The 19,140-nt window shown below is 40.3% G+C and overlaps 1 protein-coding gene across 15 annotated transcripts in view; it reads right to left on the bottom strand.

Annotated features, from left to right (window-relative positions):
- Positions 1–19,140, bottom strand: part of Vps13d (vacuolar protein sorting 13 homolog D) — a 255,741-nt gene that overhangs the window by 137,205 nt on the left and 99,396 nt on the right. For 10 of the 15 annotated variants that reach the window (XR_002389017.2, XM_004863532.4, XM_004863533.4 and 7 more), the window contains 7 exons: positions 15,804–15,878; positions 12,302–12,407; positions 10,983–11,135; positions 8,940–9,075; positions 5,552–5,599; positions 3,671–3,821; positions 3,288–3,498 (listed from right to left, as the gene is read on the bottom strand). Coding sequence is in view for 14 of the 15 variants with exons in the window: in XM_004863532.4 (XP_004863589.2) it covers positions 3,288–3,498; positions 3,671–3,821; positions 5,552–5,599; positions 8,940–9,075; positions 10,983–11,135; positions 12,302–12,407; positions 15,804–15,878 (880 nt within the window). In the remaining variant the exon portion in view is untranslated. The remainder of the gene's footprint in view (positions 1–3,287; positions 3,499–3,670; positions 3,822–5,551; positions 5,600–8,939; positions 9,076–10,982; positions 11,136–12,301; positions 12,408–15,803; positions 15,879–19,140) is intronic. The other 5 variants (XM_013065081.3, XM_021243496.2, XM_013065082.3 and 2 more) reach the window with 3 other exon arrangements.

The raw sequence follows: 19,140 nt of genomic DNA, 5'->3' as shown, positions 1-19,140 counted from the left end.
ACTCTCACCAGCTACTTATCAGAGCTGCAGGTGCTCCCTATTTTTTTATTTTAGCCATTGCAGGGAAGAGTAAAGCATGACTCAGTGACCTTCCTGAATGATTAATAATGCTGAGCTTCTTTTGTCTATCAGGAATTTCTATATTTTCTTCAGTAAACTGTCAGTTCAGTCTTCTGCTATTCTTTTCATGAAGTTTTTTTATTGTTGGTGTTCTATGTAAAAATCCTTTGTCAGGCATATATATTGTCCCAATTCCATGGTTTATTCCTTTTCTTACTGAATTTCTGAAATGTTTGTTGTTTCATTGCTGTTTACAAAATCTTTATCTGTCCCAAAGTCTCTAGAAACAACAGATCTGAGTTTTACATTTAGGTCTATGATCCATTTGATTAATTTTTCCAAATGAAGTAAGATAGGAGTTGAAGTTCACGTTTTCATGTGAATGTTCACTTGTTCCATCAGTATTTGTCTAGAAGGCTTTCCTTTCATCCACTAGATTGTCTTGGCATCTTGACTGAAAAACCAAGACTCTGTCTTCTGTATGTGGGTCTCCTTCGAATTCCCTTTACACCTCAGTGGTCCATATTTGTTTGCATCCTGGTAACACTGTGTTAACAACTGTGGCCGGACAGTGAGTCTTGAAAGCAGGGTTCCTGTATCTTCTGGCTTTGCTCTTTTTCTAGATAGCATTAAATATTCTGTATTTCTACATAAATTTATAATTAGCTCCTCTATTTCCTTAAAACAGTCCATCAGAATTTTCACAGGTTGACGGGGATGTAGCTCAATGGCATCATGCCTGCCTTGCAAGCGCATGGTCCTGAGTTCGATGCCCGATACCAAAAAAAGAAAGAATTTTCACAGGGATTACACTATTGTGTCTTCAGATCAATTTACTGAGAATCCTAGCAATAGCAAGATTTTGAACCCATTACTTTCATATGCCTTTCCACTTTCTAGGTCTTCTTTAATTTCTCTCAGAAAGGTTTTGCAATTTCTGGGGTGGAAGACTTGTACTTCACTTGTTAGATTGAGTCCTGGATATTTAATGTTTTCTGATCCTACTGTAAATGGTATTTTTCTAAAAATCTTATTTTTCACTTGTTCATGGCTAGAATACAACTGATTTCTACAGGCTGATCTCGTACCCTGAAATCTTGATATGGTAGGTCTGGTAATTCCTTATGTATTCCATGTATCAAATTGTGTCATTTGAAAATAACATTTTTATTTTTCAGATCTTCATGCATTTTCAATTCCTTGTTTATTCTTTACTGTGATGACCAGAAGTGCTACTATCTTCTTTTCTTTCTTTTTTTTTTTTTTTGCTTTTTTGAGACAAGGTCTCACTATGTAGTTCAAGTTGGCCTTGAACTCACTTTATAACCCAGACTGGCCTCCAACACAAGGCAATCCTCCTGCCTCAGCCTCCCAAGTGCTGGGATAACAGGTGTGTATCACCACGCCCAGCTTGCTATCATATTAACTGCCCAGTTCCCAATCTTAGGAGAAAAATGCTTAATGTTTCACTATCAAATATATTACCAATAAGTGTATCACAGATGCCCTTTTGCTGATTAAAAATGTTGACTTCTGTTCTTTGCCTTTTAATGTCTATAAGATCTGTAATAATGTCTCCATTAATTCCTTGTATTTGTGTTTCCCTCTTTTCTCCTTGTCAGTCTTGCTAGAAGTGTATTAGATCTATGACTCTTTTTAAAAAGTCAATTTTGGCATTGGTGATTCTGTTTTTTAGTTCACTGATTTCCACTGTTTCTTTTTTTTTTTTTCTATTTCTTTGTTTTTAATTTCCTCTCCTTTTTCTAGCCTTTGTTTTTTTAGAGACAGGGTTTCACTAAGGTGCTAAATTGTCCTCCTGTCTCAGCCTCCAAGAGTGCTAGGACTATAGGCTTTTTCTAGGTTCTTTTGTTTTTTTTGGAGATGGTTTCAGCTCAGGCTGGCCTCGTAACCCAGGCTGGCCTCGAACTTGCAGCAATTCTCCTGCCTCAGCCTCTAGAGTGCTGTGGTTACAGGTATGTGCCACCATCCAATGACTCCTTTCTAGCTTCTTAAGGTAAAAGATCATACCATTAATTTTATATCTTTCTCATTTTCCAATAGGGATACTGAAAACTGTAACTTTCTCCCATAGGAACTGCTTTTGCAGTGTACCCCATATTTTAACATGTCTGTAACTGCTTTTGGAGGGTTTTGGTCTATTACTAAATTCCAAACATTTTCTAATTTCCTTTGTCATTGATTCTTTGAGTCCTTCGGGAATTTGCTAGGCATCTTACTGTTGTCAATTTCTAGTTTAATTCTATTGTGATCAGGAAATATATTCTGTATGACCTCAGTTATCTCTATTATCTTCATTTTATGGCCCAGCAGATAGTATCTCTTTATGAATGTTCCCTACATACTTGAAAAGAAGGAACAATCTGGAGCTGTTAGCAAAATGTTGTATAAGTGTCAAATGGAACAAGCTAGATAACCCCACTATTCAAGTCTACTGTATCTTTATTCACTTGTTTACAAGTTACTCAAAGAAGCTGTTAAATAATCAACTATAGGTACACATGTATCTATTATTCTTGAGGGTGTTAACAATTGGCAAATCTCAGAAAAGGATATACTGGAATGCGTTACACTATTCTTGTCCTTCTTTAAGTTTAAATTAAATGAATGCCTGTTTTCATTATAAAGAAAAGTAACCCTAATAATCTCTCAAAGCAAGTTTAAAATCTAAGTTTATTAACGGTAACAATCTAGTATTTTTTCCAACATTGACTCTATTAACATATTACTTACACTGTCAAGATCAGAAAAACACTAACTAAAATGGTAGGTAGTTTTGTTCGGTGCTCTAGATAGTCAACAATAAGTGCATGAACCTTTATCCAAAATACTTTAAAATCTTTTACTCAAAACACTCCCAGGCCTAGGATTTTGCTTGCCAAATGAGAGAGAGTAATTGGTCAGCGTTGGTTTCTTGCCTCTCTACTATGTCCTCTCTTTATGCTGATGTACAAATACAGAATTCTAATCACGTGTATGTGAAGAGCACGTTTGGCAGTGGTTTCTCCCATAAATATCAGATACATAACCTGCAAATGTTATCCCTTGAGTTCTCACAAACTCTACCCAGAGAACCTAATGAGTAAGACCTTACTTTAAGGCTCTAAATAAACACAACTAAGCGAACAGAGAAGGGTCCTTAAAGGAAGGGTGCTGACAGAAGCACTGTGGGGGAAGCAGGTTACGGTCATGGCAACAGTCCAACCCACCTGAAGAACCGGCTCTTTTCTGTGTCCATGGAGTGACACTCTCGCTTGCTGCTACTAACCTCTGCCATCTTCACTACATTGGTCCAATGAATCGGGGCCTTACAGAAAAACACACCCAATCCTTTGGGCCGGGCCTGCAGTCGCCAAGAAGTGAGGTGTAAAGGCACAGCAAACGAGTCCCCTGGCATGACAGCGGGAAGCACCACTGGCTCTGCCACAGAAACAAGGGTTAGCACTTTCAGGCAACAGTCTTCCTCCCCAAGGACAAAGAGCAGACAGACTGCAAATGCTGACTGCCCACAGACATGCTCTCTGAGAAGGAAGGGCCAGGGCAACAGTCAGTATTTACGGAGCATTTATTGTGTTCTAGGAACTAAACATACTGTCTGGCGCTGACGGGCTGTCCAGTCTCAGTTCCATTGGTGTCTCGAGTCTGTTCCGCACAATGAGAGCTGACCGGACAGTGATGACCTTCCGAGCACTGCCTTCCATTGTCACCGCGAAGACCACCCGCACAGGTGGGAGTGAGGAGAACTGTGCGGCAGAGATGGAAACAAAGGTCTAAATCCCAGCGTGACTACTACCACAGTTCCTCAGGGAAATCATCACTCTATCCCAAAGCCATTCAGCTCTAAAGGGGTAAACATGCTACAAGTACACACTACACAAAACCAGCCGATTTGAAAAGTTTCTACAAAAATATTCTACTGAGATGTGACATCACCAACTGTTGCAAAGAAAACCATTCCTGGCCTCTAGGCACATGTCGAGGAGCTTCACCTAAGATGGCAGTAAGAGCCTGTGCAATTTTCCAAACTTCATGCTACATGGTAAGAAAGTATCTGCTGCACATTATCCTTCAAGCCTGATGCCTCTGGGTTTCCACACATCAATGCTTGTGTGCAAATTGTGGACAAGACTTCTTTTCAACCCTACTGGAGGGGATAAAATAAAGATCATCTGAGGCAACTAAAATTAGAAACACTGAGGCAGGACTTTGCAAGTCATTAAGTGATTTATCACCTGTGGTATTTTCCTCCCAGATTAATAATAGGTTAAGAAAACATTCTGAGAACACTAACAATGGGTTTGGTACTGCCCAAAAATACACAGAAAAACAGAAGAAGTCTTAAGTTGAAAACTGGTCTTTGTAAAACCCAGAGAGTACACAAGAAAGAGTAGTCTGTACTGATGTATCTTTCATAGGAACAAATAACTTCTTCTTCTCTAAGCATCACTCAATTTACACCTCAGGCCCCTATATACAATGTGCTGCATGCCTACAGAAAACTAACATATGTATTTCAAAGAGTTCAGAAGCTCAGTATAATGGAGAGAAACTACTTCTTTTTGGTCCTAGATTGCAGCACTACATTATATTTATATGTTTAATCACACATCCGCCACACATTTTGTGCTGCTACCATGTGTCAGGAAACCTTTTTATTAAAGATTCCACATGAAGTACACCAAAGAGAAGAACTCTGAAAACATTGCTCTCCCAATGCCAGGGCGCTTGACAATGGTTTTTAGTGGAGAAATGAATGGCATTAACATGAAACACATTAATGTGTTTCATTCAGCCAACTTTTTTATTAAAGCCAACAGCATGTGAAAATCAATCTAATTAAATAAAAAAACAAAGTATTTTACAAAATCCAAATGAAAGGGCAAGATGTAATATTCTGGAGCATCTTTGTAGTGACACAAACCTAGCCACAGTTATCATCAAACTCAAACACAAGCCCAGATAAAAGTCAAGGCCAACAACAACTGTTTGAAATCACCATATTGTTGTTTCCAGGCTTGTTTTAAATTTCACATTTCAAAACCTGTATTCTCAAGGAGAAGAAATAATAAGCAAAAGCCTGAAAAAATTTTTAATGTCACCTTATGATGTTTCAAAGCCAATGGGGAAAAAAATCTTACTATTTTTCCTCCTTATTTACTTGCATGACCCAAACATAAGCAATTCAAAGCCATATCAGGTAATGTTTCTATTTTAACTTAGAAAGGAAAGGAGACCTTGGACTAAAACATCTGCCTGCTTTTCTTTATTGCAATACCCATACTTAGTCACATACACCAAGTTGGGGGAAAATACTTTCTGACACATTCTTGGAAAAAGGAAAGTAGTCATCTATACCAAAGGGCAGCAGTAAGTTGGAAGAGTTGTCCGATCATCATCACATACACATGCGCATATGGTACAGGTGCAGTGTATATATTCAGTGAACCATGGAGCTACGGAAAATCATACTCACATAAACCTGTGGATGTATAATATTGGTTCTGCTGCTTGGGCTGCCAATCTAAGAAGAAAGATTCAAAACGGCAGTTAGTACAGACCTAAGACAATAGGTAACATTAAAATCAAAGGCAATGCAATTTGCTTGAAAGCAAATGGTGTTTGAAAATACTTTCAGGTAAAGTATTCTACTATGAAGTTAAAATATCTCTTGAAAGACATGGGTGAAACAATGTTTACTCTACAACCATTTGACGTGTACACATCAATAAAAAAGTAATGAGGAGCGCCAAGGATTTAACTCAGTGGTTCTGCTGCCTGCCTTGCAAGCCCAAGGTCCCAAGTTCGATCTCCGGTACCAAAAAAAAAAAAAAAAAAAGTAATGAGGAGTCAATCCATTCGTTACCAGACATAAATTTAGACAGAAAAGTAATCTGGGGGGAAAATTTTTTTTTTCCTTTCAGGAGTAGAGTTCCTAAGACAGCTGGGGCATCAGAGAGCAACCACGAAAGTGAACACTTGTAGAACACTGTAGAATGGTATACTCCAACAATATGTTTTATAAAGAAAACAAGACTTGAGGAGAGTTGCAATTGCTCTGCAAACTTGTAGTTTCCACCTCGTCACCGGCTGCCCACGAGTGAGTACAATTATCCACGAATATAAGCAACAGGCAAAAACACTCATGGCAGCTGCATAAGCTACGATGCCAACTCTACCTGCACATACTGGTCAGGGATGCTGCCCATGCCTTTCCCCAGGACTTGTAGCCCCCGGGCTATAGGCTGGGGTAAAACTAAGGCAAGATTGCCGAAGCGTATGTGTGATCAGAAAATATCTCTCTGAGCAACAGAGAAGGATTTGGGAACACAGAGATAGAAAGATCAAGAAGCGGCATTATAAGAAATATTTTTTAAAGTAAATAAATTAAGAGTACAAAATCAACATTTTTAAAAAATCAATACCTTTTCTATATACCAATAATGAACTATCTGAGAAATCAGGAAAACAATTCCATTCACAATAGCTTCCCCAAGAAAACAACTACAGATGAACCTAACCAGAGGTGAAAGACCTCTACAACAAAAATTACAGAACTCTGAAGAAAGAAATTGAAGAAGACACTAGAAGATGAGAAGATCTTCCATGTTCACAGATAGGCAGAATTAACAGTGTTAAAATGGCTATATTACTAAAAGTTATCTATAGATTCAATGTAATCCCCATCACAATTCCAATGACATTTCTCACAGAATTAGAAAAAAAATTATAAAATTCATATGGAAACACAAAAGACTCAGCATACCCAAAGCAATGCTTAGCCAAAAGAACGAGGATAGAGGAATCACAGTACCTAGTTTCAAATAATACTATAAAGCCTTAGTAACAAAAATAGCATGAGACTGGCACAAAAATAGACACGAAGACCAATGGAATAGAAGAGAAGACACAGAAACAACATCGTGCAAGTACAGCCAGCTGATTGCTGACAAAGAAGCAAAAACTTACACTGGAGAAAAGGCGGCCTCCTGAATAAATGGTGCTGGCAAAACTGGATAGCTAGATCCAGAGGAGCAAAACAAGATCCCTATCTCTCTCCCTGTATAAAAATCAATTCAAAATGGATGGAAGATCTAGGTATGTAAGACCTGAAACTGCAAACACAAACACACACAAAACATAGGGAAAACATCTGAAGCCACAGGCATAACAGACGAAGACTTCCTGAATAGGACTCCCTTAGTACAGGAAACAATGGGATTATATCAAATTAAAATGTTTCTGTACAGCAAGGGAAACAATTAACAAAGTAAAAGCCTAAGAATGGGTGAAAATCTTTGCCAGCTACTCTTCTGATAGAGGATTAATGTCTATAATATATAAAGAAATCAAAAAGCAATAAAAACTTAAATAGCCCAACCAATTAATGAACAAATGAATTAGACACTTCTCAAAAGAATAAGTACAAATGTCCAATAAGTATAAGAAAAAAATGTTCAACATCTTTAGTAATTAGGGAAATGAAAATCAAAACTACACTGAGATTCTGTCTCCACCTGGTCAGACTATTTAAAAAAGAATAAATGTTGACAAGGATGCGGGAGAAAAAAGGAACACTTATACTCTGCTAGTGGGAATGTAATTAACACAGCCACTATGGAAATCAGTAGGAGGTTCTTAAATAATTACCATATGACCCAGATATACCACACACTGGTATATGTCAGAAGGAATTAAAGTTAGCATACTATAGGGATACTGCATATCCATGTTTCTTACAGTACAATTCACAACAGCCAAGATACAGAACCAGCCTAGGTGCTCATCAAGGGGTGAATGGATAAAGAAATGTGGTCTAGGTATACGAGGGAACATTACTCAGCCATAAAGAAAAATACATGGAACTGGAGATTATCATGTTGAATGAAATAAAATAGATTCAGAAAGACAAGCATCATATGTTTTGTCTAATATGTGGAATCTATAAAAAAAAAATGACATGAAAATAGAAGGAAGAGTATTTAGACGAGGAACTGAACAGAGAGGAAGGAGAATAGGGCTTAAGGGAGGGTAATAAGGAGATAAATACCATCAAAATATATGCATTGAAACCCAGTGTTTTATAAAATTAACAGGCAGTACCAAAATATATTTGTTTTAAAAAAAGGAAATGAAGACCTCCTCCAAATTAAAAAGTATAACACAGTATCAAACATGATCAGTATAGTTGCCCCTTCATGTACACAGGTTCTGCATTCATAGATTCAACCCAGTGGACCGCCTACTGTGTAGTCAGCCCTGTGATGGTTGTGCCTGTGTTGAACATGTACAAATTCCTTTTTCCTTGTCCTTAGTCTCTAAACAATACAGCATAACAACCATTTATTCAGCATTTACATTGTATTAGGTGTAGTCTACAGGTGATTTAAAGTATACAGGAGGATATATGTAGGTTATATGCAAACACTGCACCATTTTATACTAGAGACTTGGGCATCTGAGGATTTTGGTATCGGAGAAGGAAGTGGAGTCCTAGACCAGCCCCAAAGAACACTGAGCCATTACTGTATTCATGTGTGGCAGACCAGTAAGTAGCCAATCCGGCCAGTTGAGTATAAAAGAGATCTACCAATGTGGGATAACAGTAATGTGTGACTGCCAATTTTAAATCTTGTTTTCTACCAAAATTAACTATTGCCTGGCTTGTCCACATACTGATTACCATGCCTATGACTGAGCCAAAATAATCATTAAGTTTTCTTCCTAGAACCAGTGGAAGTAAAAAGCAAGAAAACTTCACTAGAGCAAGGTCATTACAGACTGAATCACCCAACAGCCTTGCTTTAACGGGTTGTGGCCATGACACAACTGTGCCATTAAACACTCATTCTACAGCCACTTACTGTAGAGGAAGATGAATTTTTATCGGGTGCTGCATATCGGAAAAAGGTCCCAACTTTGTCCACGGACACGGGGCTCACTTGCTCCCAGCCATTCACTCTCACTTGCAGCTGGTGGATTCGAAGGTCATGGGTGTGTCTGTCAAGCAGAACACAGAAAGGGAATTAAGCGCAGTCTCAGAAGGAAGAAAAGTAGAAGCCAAGATCCAATCTGATTTACTGTGTAATGACGTAAAAACCCAGTCAGCTAAGCCTCTTGGGGATTACCCAAAGCAGGGGAAATCAAGAGAATGGTTTAACTGGGTCTTATGCTTATGGCACAAACTAAGATCTGGAGAACTTGAGCAAGAGGGGTATTCACCCTACCCTCATACGAGCTGTGAAATCCGCACACTTGCCAGGCCTTTCCCTACCGGCATCCACCCCAACCTTTATAAAATAATGATGTCAGTGAAAACCATTTCACTGGGGTGGTAAAATGTACTAGCAATTAAATCAAACATATAACCATACTCTCGGAAATGCATCAATTTTTTTTTTGGTTCCTTTGTTGAATATCCTACTTCTCTCACAACCACATTCAGTTGGCTCGGGCTCCACAGAACGACAGATGGGCTGGGGTGTGCAGAGCAGAACCCTCAGAGCTCCAGGCTTAAGTGTTCGGCTTAAATTGGAGTAGAAAGCAGCAGGCAGAACAGGAGGAACAAGAGGAAATTGCACATTTAATTCTATTTTAGGTTTTGCCTAATTCAAGCCAGAAGCCTGAAATGGGGAACTGAATTTGAAGCTAACAGGAAGAGGGGAGGGAGACACGGATGGGGTGTAGTGTGCCAAAGGGGAGAAATGCCAGAAAAAGCATCTATTTTGATGACTTCAAGCAGAACAGTGAGACTTCAAATGGGTTACAAAACATGGAAACTGAAACGGAAATGACAAAGAGGTCAAGCCCTCTCTGAGACTAGAGGCTGTCCTCATTCTGAGACCCCGTCAGCAGTTCTGTGGCTTCTCCAACAACAGGTAGAAGGGCAGGACAACACTTGCCACTCATCCCTAGAAATGCTACAGTGCCCTCCAGGGACCCACGCCCAACACTGGGCTACCTCCCCCCTCCCCCCTGTAAAACCCCTAGAGGGCACAGGTTCAAACCCTTGATGGCCAGGAGTGACAAGCACAGGGGCAAAGCTATGCAAGAGGAAGCAGTGCTTGACATGGGAGATGTCTGCACATAGGCTTCAGCTCCACAAAGAGCACATGACAACAGAAGCCTGAAGCCAATCTCAATTTCAGCTCAATCTGAAAACAGTCAGAGGCTCAAACACTAAGAACTTCGTCTTTCTGTAAACCAAGTCTCAACCTATTCATAACTGCTGCACAGCCCTTCCATTGAAAAAGGTTTGGAAGGCTGGGGATGTAGCTCAGTGGCACAGTGCCTGCCTGGCAAGCGCAAGATCCTGAGTTCAATTCCCAGTACCAAAACAAAAAGAAAAAGGTCTGCCAATAATGGAACACTACTGGACCTATGATCTCCCAATAACCAGATGTACAACTTTTTTCCACATTTATTCCAATTCTTTGGCTGGCTACTTCAGGAACACTTCAGCCAGCAGTCCCCCTTGCATGAGTTCTTCTCACATTTCTTAGTTCTTCTGCTTCCTGAGACTATCTGCTTGCTAAAGTGCTATGTAGAACACATGAATATTAACACTGAAATCTCTTTGGTTTGAAAACATTTGCAGAACAGCACATCACCACTGGATGTGGAAACCAGGCCAGGATGCAATGAAGTTGAACAATTCAATGTAGCCAGGCTCTGACCAAGGGAAACACACACGTTATCACCTCACATGGCAAGTAAATCCACAATCAATGGAAAGAAATGTATTTCCAAGATGGCAAGCCAGTCTATATTTTTAAAAGGAAACACTGATTTTAAAATGTTTTAAAAATAAAACATTAAAATCATTAAGTGAAAAGACAAAACACTAGAGAAATCATTTATATTTATTTTCTTATTTTTAAGAAAAAGAATAAACAACCATACTTTACCTGTGTCTTAACTTTCCTCTGGCTTCAAATTCAAAGGGAATCTCTTCACCTGTGAGGACTTCTTGCCACTCGCTAACATTATGACCATCGTCCAGAAATGCCCCATTCCCTTCCGGAACCACCCCTGGACTCCCACTGTGAGACAGCGCTGCCCTGCAATCAAAGCAGAGGAAAGAGAAAGATACCCATGGTCCATCCTTCTCCTCACTCCCTCTCAGAAGATCTTTGTGTTGCGGAGCAGAAACAAGGTCGCACAACCTCGCTACAAATGATGACTTAAAAGGTCAGTCACTATGGGTATCTTCACGCTCAGCCACAACTTACTTGAATTTTTAGAAATAGCTGAAAGTTGTCACTACCTACTCACTACTCTAGCAGTAGAGTGTGATATTTGGACATCATGACATTATTTTTTCTTTTTGCAGGATTAGCAACTGAACCTCGGCCTTCACACTGAGCTACATCCCCAGCCCTTTTCTAATTTCCTATTTTGAGACACTTAGTCACTTAGCTGACCAGTGTGGCCTCGAATTTACAATACTCCTACTTCAGCCTATCAGAGTGCTGCCATCACAGCCATGCACCGTCCCCTGCTAAGGCATGACTTTCTAAAAGAAAATTTAAGTAAGGAGCTTAACTTCTCTTGTAGGACATTACCAGGCTTAGAGAAGGTGGAGGTAATACAGTTTTAATGCTATTAATTCTGTGACCATTTCATGAACTTCAGGCCCCAAGATTACCATGTATTTAGAATACTGAGCCAAGATCTACTCAGGCAGAGAGTTGGCGGAAAAAGTTTTTATTTAGCTTAGGTAAACTCTCACTTGTTGTCCAAACTCCACCCAGTCCCATCTGGGTTGAAGTGTGTTTTAGAAATGGAAGATAATCTGTTAGGGGTGGAGGAGGAGGGAGAAGCTCTCAAATAAGTCATGGAAGAAAAATACAAAAATGTTTAGTTTAATAACCACATCTAGCTTCTTTAAAAAGAGTGAAGGGCATATGGAAACTAAGGAGAAGAAATGGGATGACTTTTCTTTCACACTTCCTACAAACATCCTTAATCTGTTTGCCTTATGCTTTAAATGTAATGTACACCAGGATCAAGATCATAGTTTGACTACTTCAGACACAGGACCTACTTCTCTGACTGCAGATTCTATACAGAATCAGAACTTCCACCACCAATGTCAGGCCGGCAGCAAGTTACTGATTCCAATGTAAGCTCACAGGCCTCAGGAAGGGCCCCAGCACACTTGGCTGGGCTGCTGCAAGACTTTAGTGGCAGAGATGATCCTGGGGACAGTTTTGAGCACTCTTACCTGGTGGGCGTGGTGGTCAGGGTGGCAAACCACAAAGTGCACCCCGTGTGGTTCCTCAGAGCAAAGGGGACAAATGGCTGCCGGCGCTTAGGGGTTTTCACCTCTGCTACAACAAACAGAAAAGGCTATTAACATACGCCTCTACCTTGTGGAGACCCTCCCAGCACCCGGAGACAGTACCCAAAGCTGTCTCTTGTGTGAAGAAGCTAAAGGCACAGGGAAGACGGAAGGCACCACCTCGGGCTTGATAGAAGAACAAACAGAGGCTCGATGAGTTTGCTGGCTGCTAGGGGGTCCCCCCACCCCCATCCGCAGCCCCAAAACTCCTAATTCTTACTGTTAGAAGAGGACATCAGGAGCAGAACTGGCTAGAATCAGGGAAAAAAAACCTAAAATGAACTCCTCCTCCCAAGACATCTATTCTAAATAGGTAACCCAGGTTGCAGGAAGATATACCATGCATACCTATTAAAGCTTTGTTCAAAAAGCCTTTATTTAAGAAAGCTTCCATTTATATAAAGGTCCTCCAGCCATAGTATGCATAATACATCAAAATGAAAACATCCTTTGGCTGGGGATTTAGCTCAGTGGTTTCACCACCTGCTGCACAAGCGCAAGGATCCAAGTTCGAACCCCAGTACCAAAAAAAAAAAAGAAATCCTTTGACATTCTCTTATAATAATAGCTGTTTTTGTTCAAAGCTTTTAAAATGGAATTTTTCGTCCATTTTTTAACACAGACATCACCACCCGCTGATGCAAGGTAAGCACTATGGAAGCTAAAAAGCAACATCATCCATGGCTTCACAGCACCAAAAAGCCTCTCCTCAGGCAAACTGCAGAGGAACAATAACCAATACAAAATGGTAAGGAGCCAAACTCTAGAGAGAGGCGACTGACGGTTAGCACTGCAGGAGACCCGAGAAGCACTCTGTGCCCAGGCTGCCTCAGGACCCCTCTGTAGGCCCCTCTGCAAGGGCCTCTGTGGTCTCCCCTGGCTGCACAAACTAAGAGGGCAGCACCAGGAACCAGCAGGCAGTGGCAATCAGAGGCTCCCAGCCAAGGAGCTCACAACACACTCAACTTGCCGACCAAAAAGGGCACAGGACACCACCCCATCTCATTCTGTGTCCTGCCTAAAAGCACAATGACAGCCTGAAAAAGACCGTGAAGTGAACGGTCCAGCCTCTAGACAGAGGCAAATGCTACCACAGAGAGGTCCAGGCCAAAGCTGAGTTCACCCTACAGGACCACATGCTCCCTGCCGACAAAATTGAGAAGGCAAACCACAACCTAACCTGCCTGCTGCGAGCTCTAGCATGAGGCCTGGGCAGTGGCCTAAGAGCCAGTGACTGTCACTGTCTTTTTAAAAAAATCAATCACTCCCCCCTTATATCTTTTAGAGCCTTTAGAAGTTAACCATTTTGGGTTAAGGCAAGATATATTTGCTATAGTGGCTCAGCAGAGGGTAACATACAGTGATCTGCTGAGGAGACCAGAGTCTCCGGTATGTGGTCAGTTGACTAGAGATACCCCAGATACCTCAAAAGGCAGTCTCCACCTAGGAATATGCCCATCCTTCATTCCCGAAACCTCACTTAGGTCTCCAGGACAGCCTTAAAAACAAGGTAGTGCTCATCAAGGAGAAAATTAAGGAGTAGCTAGCTGTGAGGCTGCTGACAAGAGCAAAGGCGAGTAAAACAAATGTAAGAGCTGTCTGCAGGGTAAACAATTTACTGCAGGTTTTGGAAGGCACCTCCCTCTGTGGGAGCAAGGAAAGCTGCTTTTATTACAGCAGATAAAGGGCCTGGGCGGGGGGGGGGGGGGGGCAGATGTGCTTCCCCCATCCCACTGTGAGCCAGACTGGAAGTTTCCATTTGCAAATTAGATTCAAGAAGAACAGGTGGCAGATGGCTTTGATCACTTTGTAATACAGAATAAAGCAGGAGGAATCCATCCACAGATACCCACAGCATCTGCTCTGGAATTCAACAGCACGGGCAGGCACACTGCTCAGGTCCCCAGGCTTCCTGTGTGAACAGACAGAACTTCTCAGACTTCAGTAACCTACTTCCCAGAGGATAAAAATGCAAGGGGCGCACAAAAATTCAAACCCAACATCAGGCAGCAAATTCAACCTCTCCGGCACCAGGATCCAAATCAACTGCACTTGCTTCTGGCATGGCACCAAAGAAAAAGTTCCCACATCCGTCAAAGAGAACATTATTCCCTGTTGGCCACCTCTACTGACCAAATCCAATTTTTTCATGAGTTAAGATAACCTAAAGCTTCTCACATCCAAGTTCAGCCTTAAATGGCTCCAGCTAAGGAAATTTCGACTCTTTCCAACTTGTTTCCCAAAGAAATTCAGCCATTATAAACACCGTGTAGGTTTCACGCTGTACAGCAGCTCAATCTATTAGAAAGAACCTCATTTGTAAATCATAATAAATAAAGCCCTGCATCTGCTGCTAAGCTGGCCATAGAAACGAAGGCAAATTACACCGTCTGTCTGAGTCTCTTTATGTTGATCAGCTGCACAAGAATGTTTGGCTTTGCCTAAATGACTAATAACATATTTAAAAGCTCAGAAGTATAAATTCACAAATAAATGAAGATTTAGCCATAGACTTACTTTGTGAGCCCTCTTTCAAACATAAATCCCTGTTTTTGCAGAAAAAAATAAATAAATAAAACCACAGCAACACTCCTGTGTATTACAGTACTTCCCTGTTCTGTACTTCTGGTAGAAGCTCAATTGCCCTTTGTATAAAAATATACCATAACCCATGATCTAAAAGTAGATTAGTCATGCTCCTTAAAACAAAGCAGAGCTGGGTGGGGATTTAGCTCAGTGGTTCTGCCGCCTGCCTCGAAAGCACAAGGTCCCGAGTTCGATCCCCAGTACATAAAAACAAAACAAAACAAAGCAGAAATATTGTGTGTATGACATTTTCTCACATATGCACTTACCAGTCAAATTCTCAAAGAACTTTAAAGGGTCAGAGAATATTTTCTATTTCCTAAGCAAATAAATTCATATCTATAGAAATTAAAAGTCCAGGTCTAAGTAATTACTGAGAAATTTTTTTCTTAGCTCTATTCATGAATATTATAGCTCCCGTGAGAATAAACAAGATCTTGTGGCACTGCTTGACGGAGGATAGCGTTCTTTCATCTCCTTGCTCTTCAATATGATAAGTCTCCTCTAATTGGCAGTGACGGTTCTGCATCATACGCTGTGCAGTTTATGCCACTTCCATCAACAGTTAAGAGAGAGGGAAGAGAGAAAATGAAGAATCAGCACATCACTCACGCCTAAGTGCCATTCTGCTAATTAGCTGGAAATGTTCTTTCCTGATACTAAAGCCAGGTACTCACAGCGGAGTGTACCCTCATTCAACTCTCATTCACAAAAATAAAAGAAAACACAACACAACACTGATGTACAAAGCAGTTCTTAAAACAGGAAAGGAAGCCAGCCTCGCCTGGCTGTACTGTACCTCTTGCATAGATCTGGTGCTCTAGGTTAGTCAGACTGGCTGTGCTCCTAGTTCTAAGGTAGATGAGGGGGAGGCCTGGTAGACAGGAGAGGCAAAGTTAGAGGGTGAGATTAAGCAGAGTGAATAAGAAGACTCACCTGCGAATGATGAACGCAAAGAGAGAACATTACAAAATAGCAAGCATCATGAATTACAGGATTGTCCTTTCTGTAATTACTGAGACAAGAAAGTACTTGACAGAATGAACACATTTTTTATGCTGGCTCTTGCTGTGCGGGTTGTATCTAAGCAGCAGGCTCCTCCTTTTCTAATATTGAACACTGTCTTAAACAGAAATAACAAGCCTTTTGAGGTTTGTTTTGGTTTTTAATGGGACTGAACCTAGGGCCTTTGCACTGAGCTACATCCCCAGTTCTTTTTACTTTTATTTTGAGACAGGGTCTTGCCAAGTCCCTAAAATGCCCAGGCTGGGCTCCAATTTATAATCCTCCTGCCTCAGCCTCCCAGAGTACTGGGATTACGGGAACTTTTGACTATTTTTAAAGTTTGATGTTCTTAGCTGGTACAGGAAAGTTACAGAAACCAATCAGTACAAATTTTAGTGGGAGGTGTTCCTTTCCAAGCGGAAAACATTATAGCAGTAGACAGCTGGACATTGGGTGGCCTCTCTTCAAAGCATTCAGTGGAAGAGACCATCCCATTTCCAAAGTGAAACAGCCTCTACTAAGAAGTCACCTCATGGCATTGTTTAAATTCTAAATGAAACATGGAGATTTTCAGAACATTCATATTTGATATTTTCATAAAATAACCTTGAAATACAAAACTAATAAATTCAGGGAAGCACCATGCCATCCAGATTTACCTGTAGAACCTCAGTCCTGACTGAACAAAGCACACAATTATGTCAAAATGAGGCCCATATTTTCTTTTCCCTGCTAAAGAAAGAGCAAGAAAGCAGCAGTTTCCTTCAGGTGAACCTCATATTAAGAGTTTTTAATGGGTTTAGTTTAAAGCGCAGCTTCTGGGGAAATATGACTGAACATTCTCAAATAAGACCTGAAAGTTTACAACCAGTTCAACAAGATTGAAACCACTGACATTGAAGACAAATGTCTGATAGTCAGTTTGTCAGCATATTAAAGGATATAAACCTAGCCTATTAAGAGTATCACCCAGCAAATATACACAAATCAATCAATGTAATACACTATATCAATAGAGCCAAGGACAAAAACCGTATGATTATCTCCATAGACGCAGAAAAAGCATTTGACAAAATCCAACATGCATTTATGATAAAAACCCTACAAAAAACTGGAATAGATGGTCTCTATCTCAAACTGATAAAAGCCATCTATGAAAAACCAACAGCCAATATCATACTAAATGGTCAAAAACTGAAATCCTTCACACTAAAATCAGGAACAAGACAAGGATGTCCACTATCACCACTCTTGTTCAATATAGTTCTGGAAACATTAGCCATGGGAATTAGACAAGAGAAAAAAATAAAAGGAATAAAGATAGGTAATGAAGAAGTCAAACTGTCATTATTTGCAGATGACATGATACTCTATATAGAAGACCCCAAGAACTCCACCAAAAGTCTTCTAGACTTAATAGCCAAATTCAGTCAAGTAGCTAGTTACAAGGTCAACACACAAAAATCAATAGCTTTCCTCTACACGAATGACAGACTCACTGAGAGAGAAACAGGGCAAATAGTTCCTTTCACAATAGCATCCAAAAAACTGAAATACCTAGGAATCAACCTAACAAAAGAAATCAAAGACCTCTTCTCTGAAAACTATGGCACTCTGAAAAGAGAGATTGAAGATGATATCAGAAAATGGACAGACATCCCCTGCTCCTGGGTAGGAAGGAGTAATATAGTGAAAATGGCCATACTTCCAAAACTGCTATAAAGATTTAATGCAATTCCAATTGAGATCCCAGCAGCATACTTCATGGACCTTGAGAAAACAATCCAAAAATTCATTTGGAACAAGAAGAGACCCAGAATAGCAAAAGCAATTCTAGGTAACAGAGACATGGCAGCGGGTATCACAATCCCCAACCTGCAACTCTACTACAAAGCTACTGTGATAAAAACAACATGGTACTGGCAAAGAAACAGACCTGAGGACCAGTGGAACAGATTAGAAGATGCAGAAACAACGCCAGATACACTCAGCCATCTCATCTTCGATAAAGGAGCCAAACACCCTCACTGGAGGAAAGATAGCCTCTTTAATAAACGGTGCTGGAAAAATTGGGCTTCAACTTGCCAAAGATTAAAACTAGACCTATATCTCTCACCATGCACTAAACTAAAATCAAAATGGATTAAAGATCTAAATATTAAAATAGAAACTCTGAACCAGTTGGAACAGAGGTTAGGTAGAACCCTTGAAGACATCGGTGTAGGAAAAGATTTTATGAACAAAACCTCAGTTGCCCATGAACTAGCACAAACAATCAACAAGTGGGATCTCTTCTTATTAAAAGGCTTCTGCACAGCAAGAGAAACCACCAGCAGTGTGAAGAGACAACCCACAATGTGGGAAAAAATCTTCACCTGCTCTTCCTCAGACAAAGGTCTACTATCTCGAATCTATAAAGAACTTAAAAAGATCAGACCTCCCAAATTTAAAGACCCAATCTGAAAATGGGCATCTGAAATGAACAGACATTTCTCACACAAAGAAGTAGAAATAGCAAATAAATACATGAAAAAATGTTCAACATCACTGGTCATTTGAGAGATGCAAATGAAAACAACGCTGAGATTCCACTTCACTCCAGAAAGAATGGCTGCTATCATGAAATCCACCAATAACAAATGCTGGCAGGGCTGTGGGGAAAGAGGAACCCTGCTCCACTGCTGGTGGCAGTGTAGACTGGTGCAAGCACTGTAAAATCAGTATGGAGATACCTCAAAGAACTAGGACTGGAAGTCCCATTTAACCCTGCTATTCCACTGCTGGGGATCTTCCCCAAAGAATTAAAAGAATCATACCACAGTGATATATGTGCACCCATGTTCATAGCAGCACAGTTTGTAATAGCTAAAACTTGGAAACAGCCCAAATGCCCATCAACTGGAGACTGGATAAAGAAAATGTGGTTTTTTTATAAAATGGAGTACTACTCAGCCATAAAAAATGAGAAATTAGAGACATTTATAGCTAAGTGGATGCACATTGAGGCGATACTCTTAAGGGAAATAAATAGGACACACATGTATAAATACCGAATAGTTTCTCTGGTGTGAGAAACTGAAAGTGTAAATAAGGACTAAAATGTATAATAGGTAATGTGAAATAGGAAGAAA

Source organism: Heterocephalus glaber, unplaced genomic scaffold (assembly GCF_053883595.1).
Source record: "Heterocephalus glaber isolate CG9 unplaced genomic scaffold, H.glaber_assembly_v1.0 deba00001447, whole genome shotgun sequence".
Lineage (NCBI taxonomy): Eukaryota > Metazoa > Chordata > Mammalia > Rodentia > Bathyergidae > Heterocephalus > Heterocephalus glaber.
This window is presented reverse-complemented; position numbering and strand designations above follow the sequence as displayed.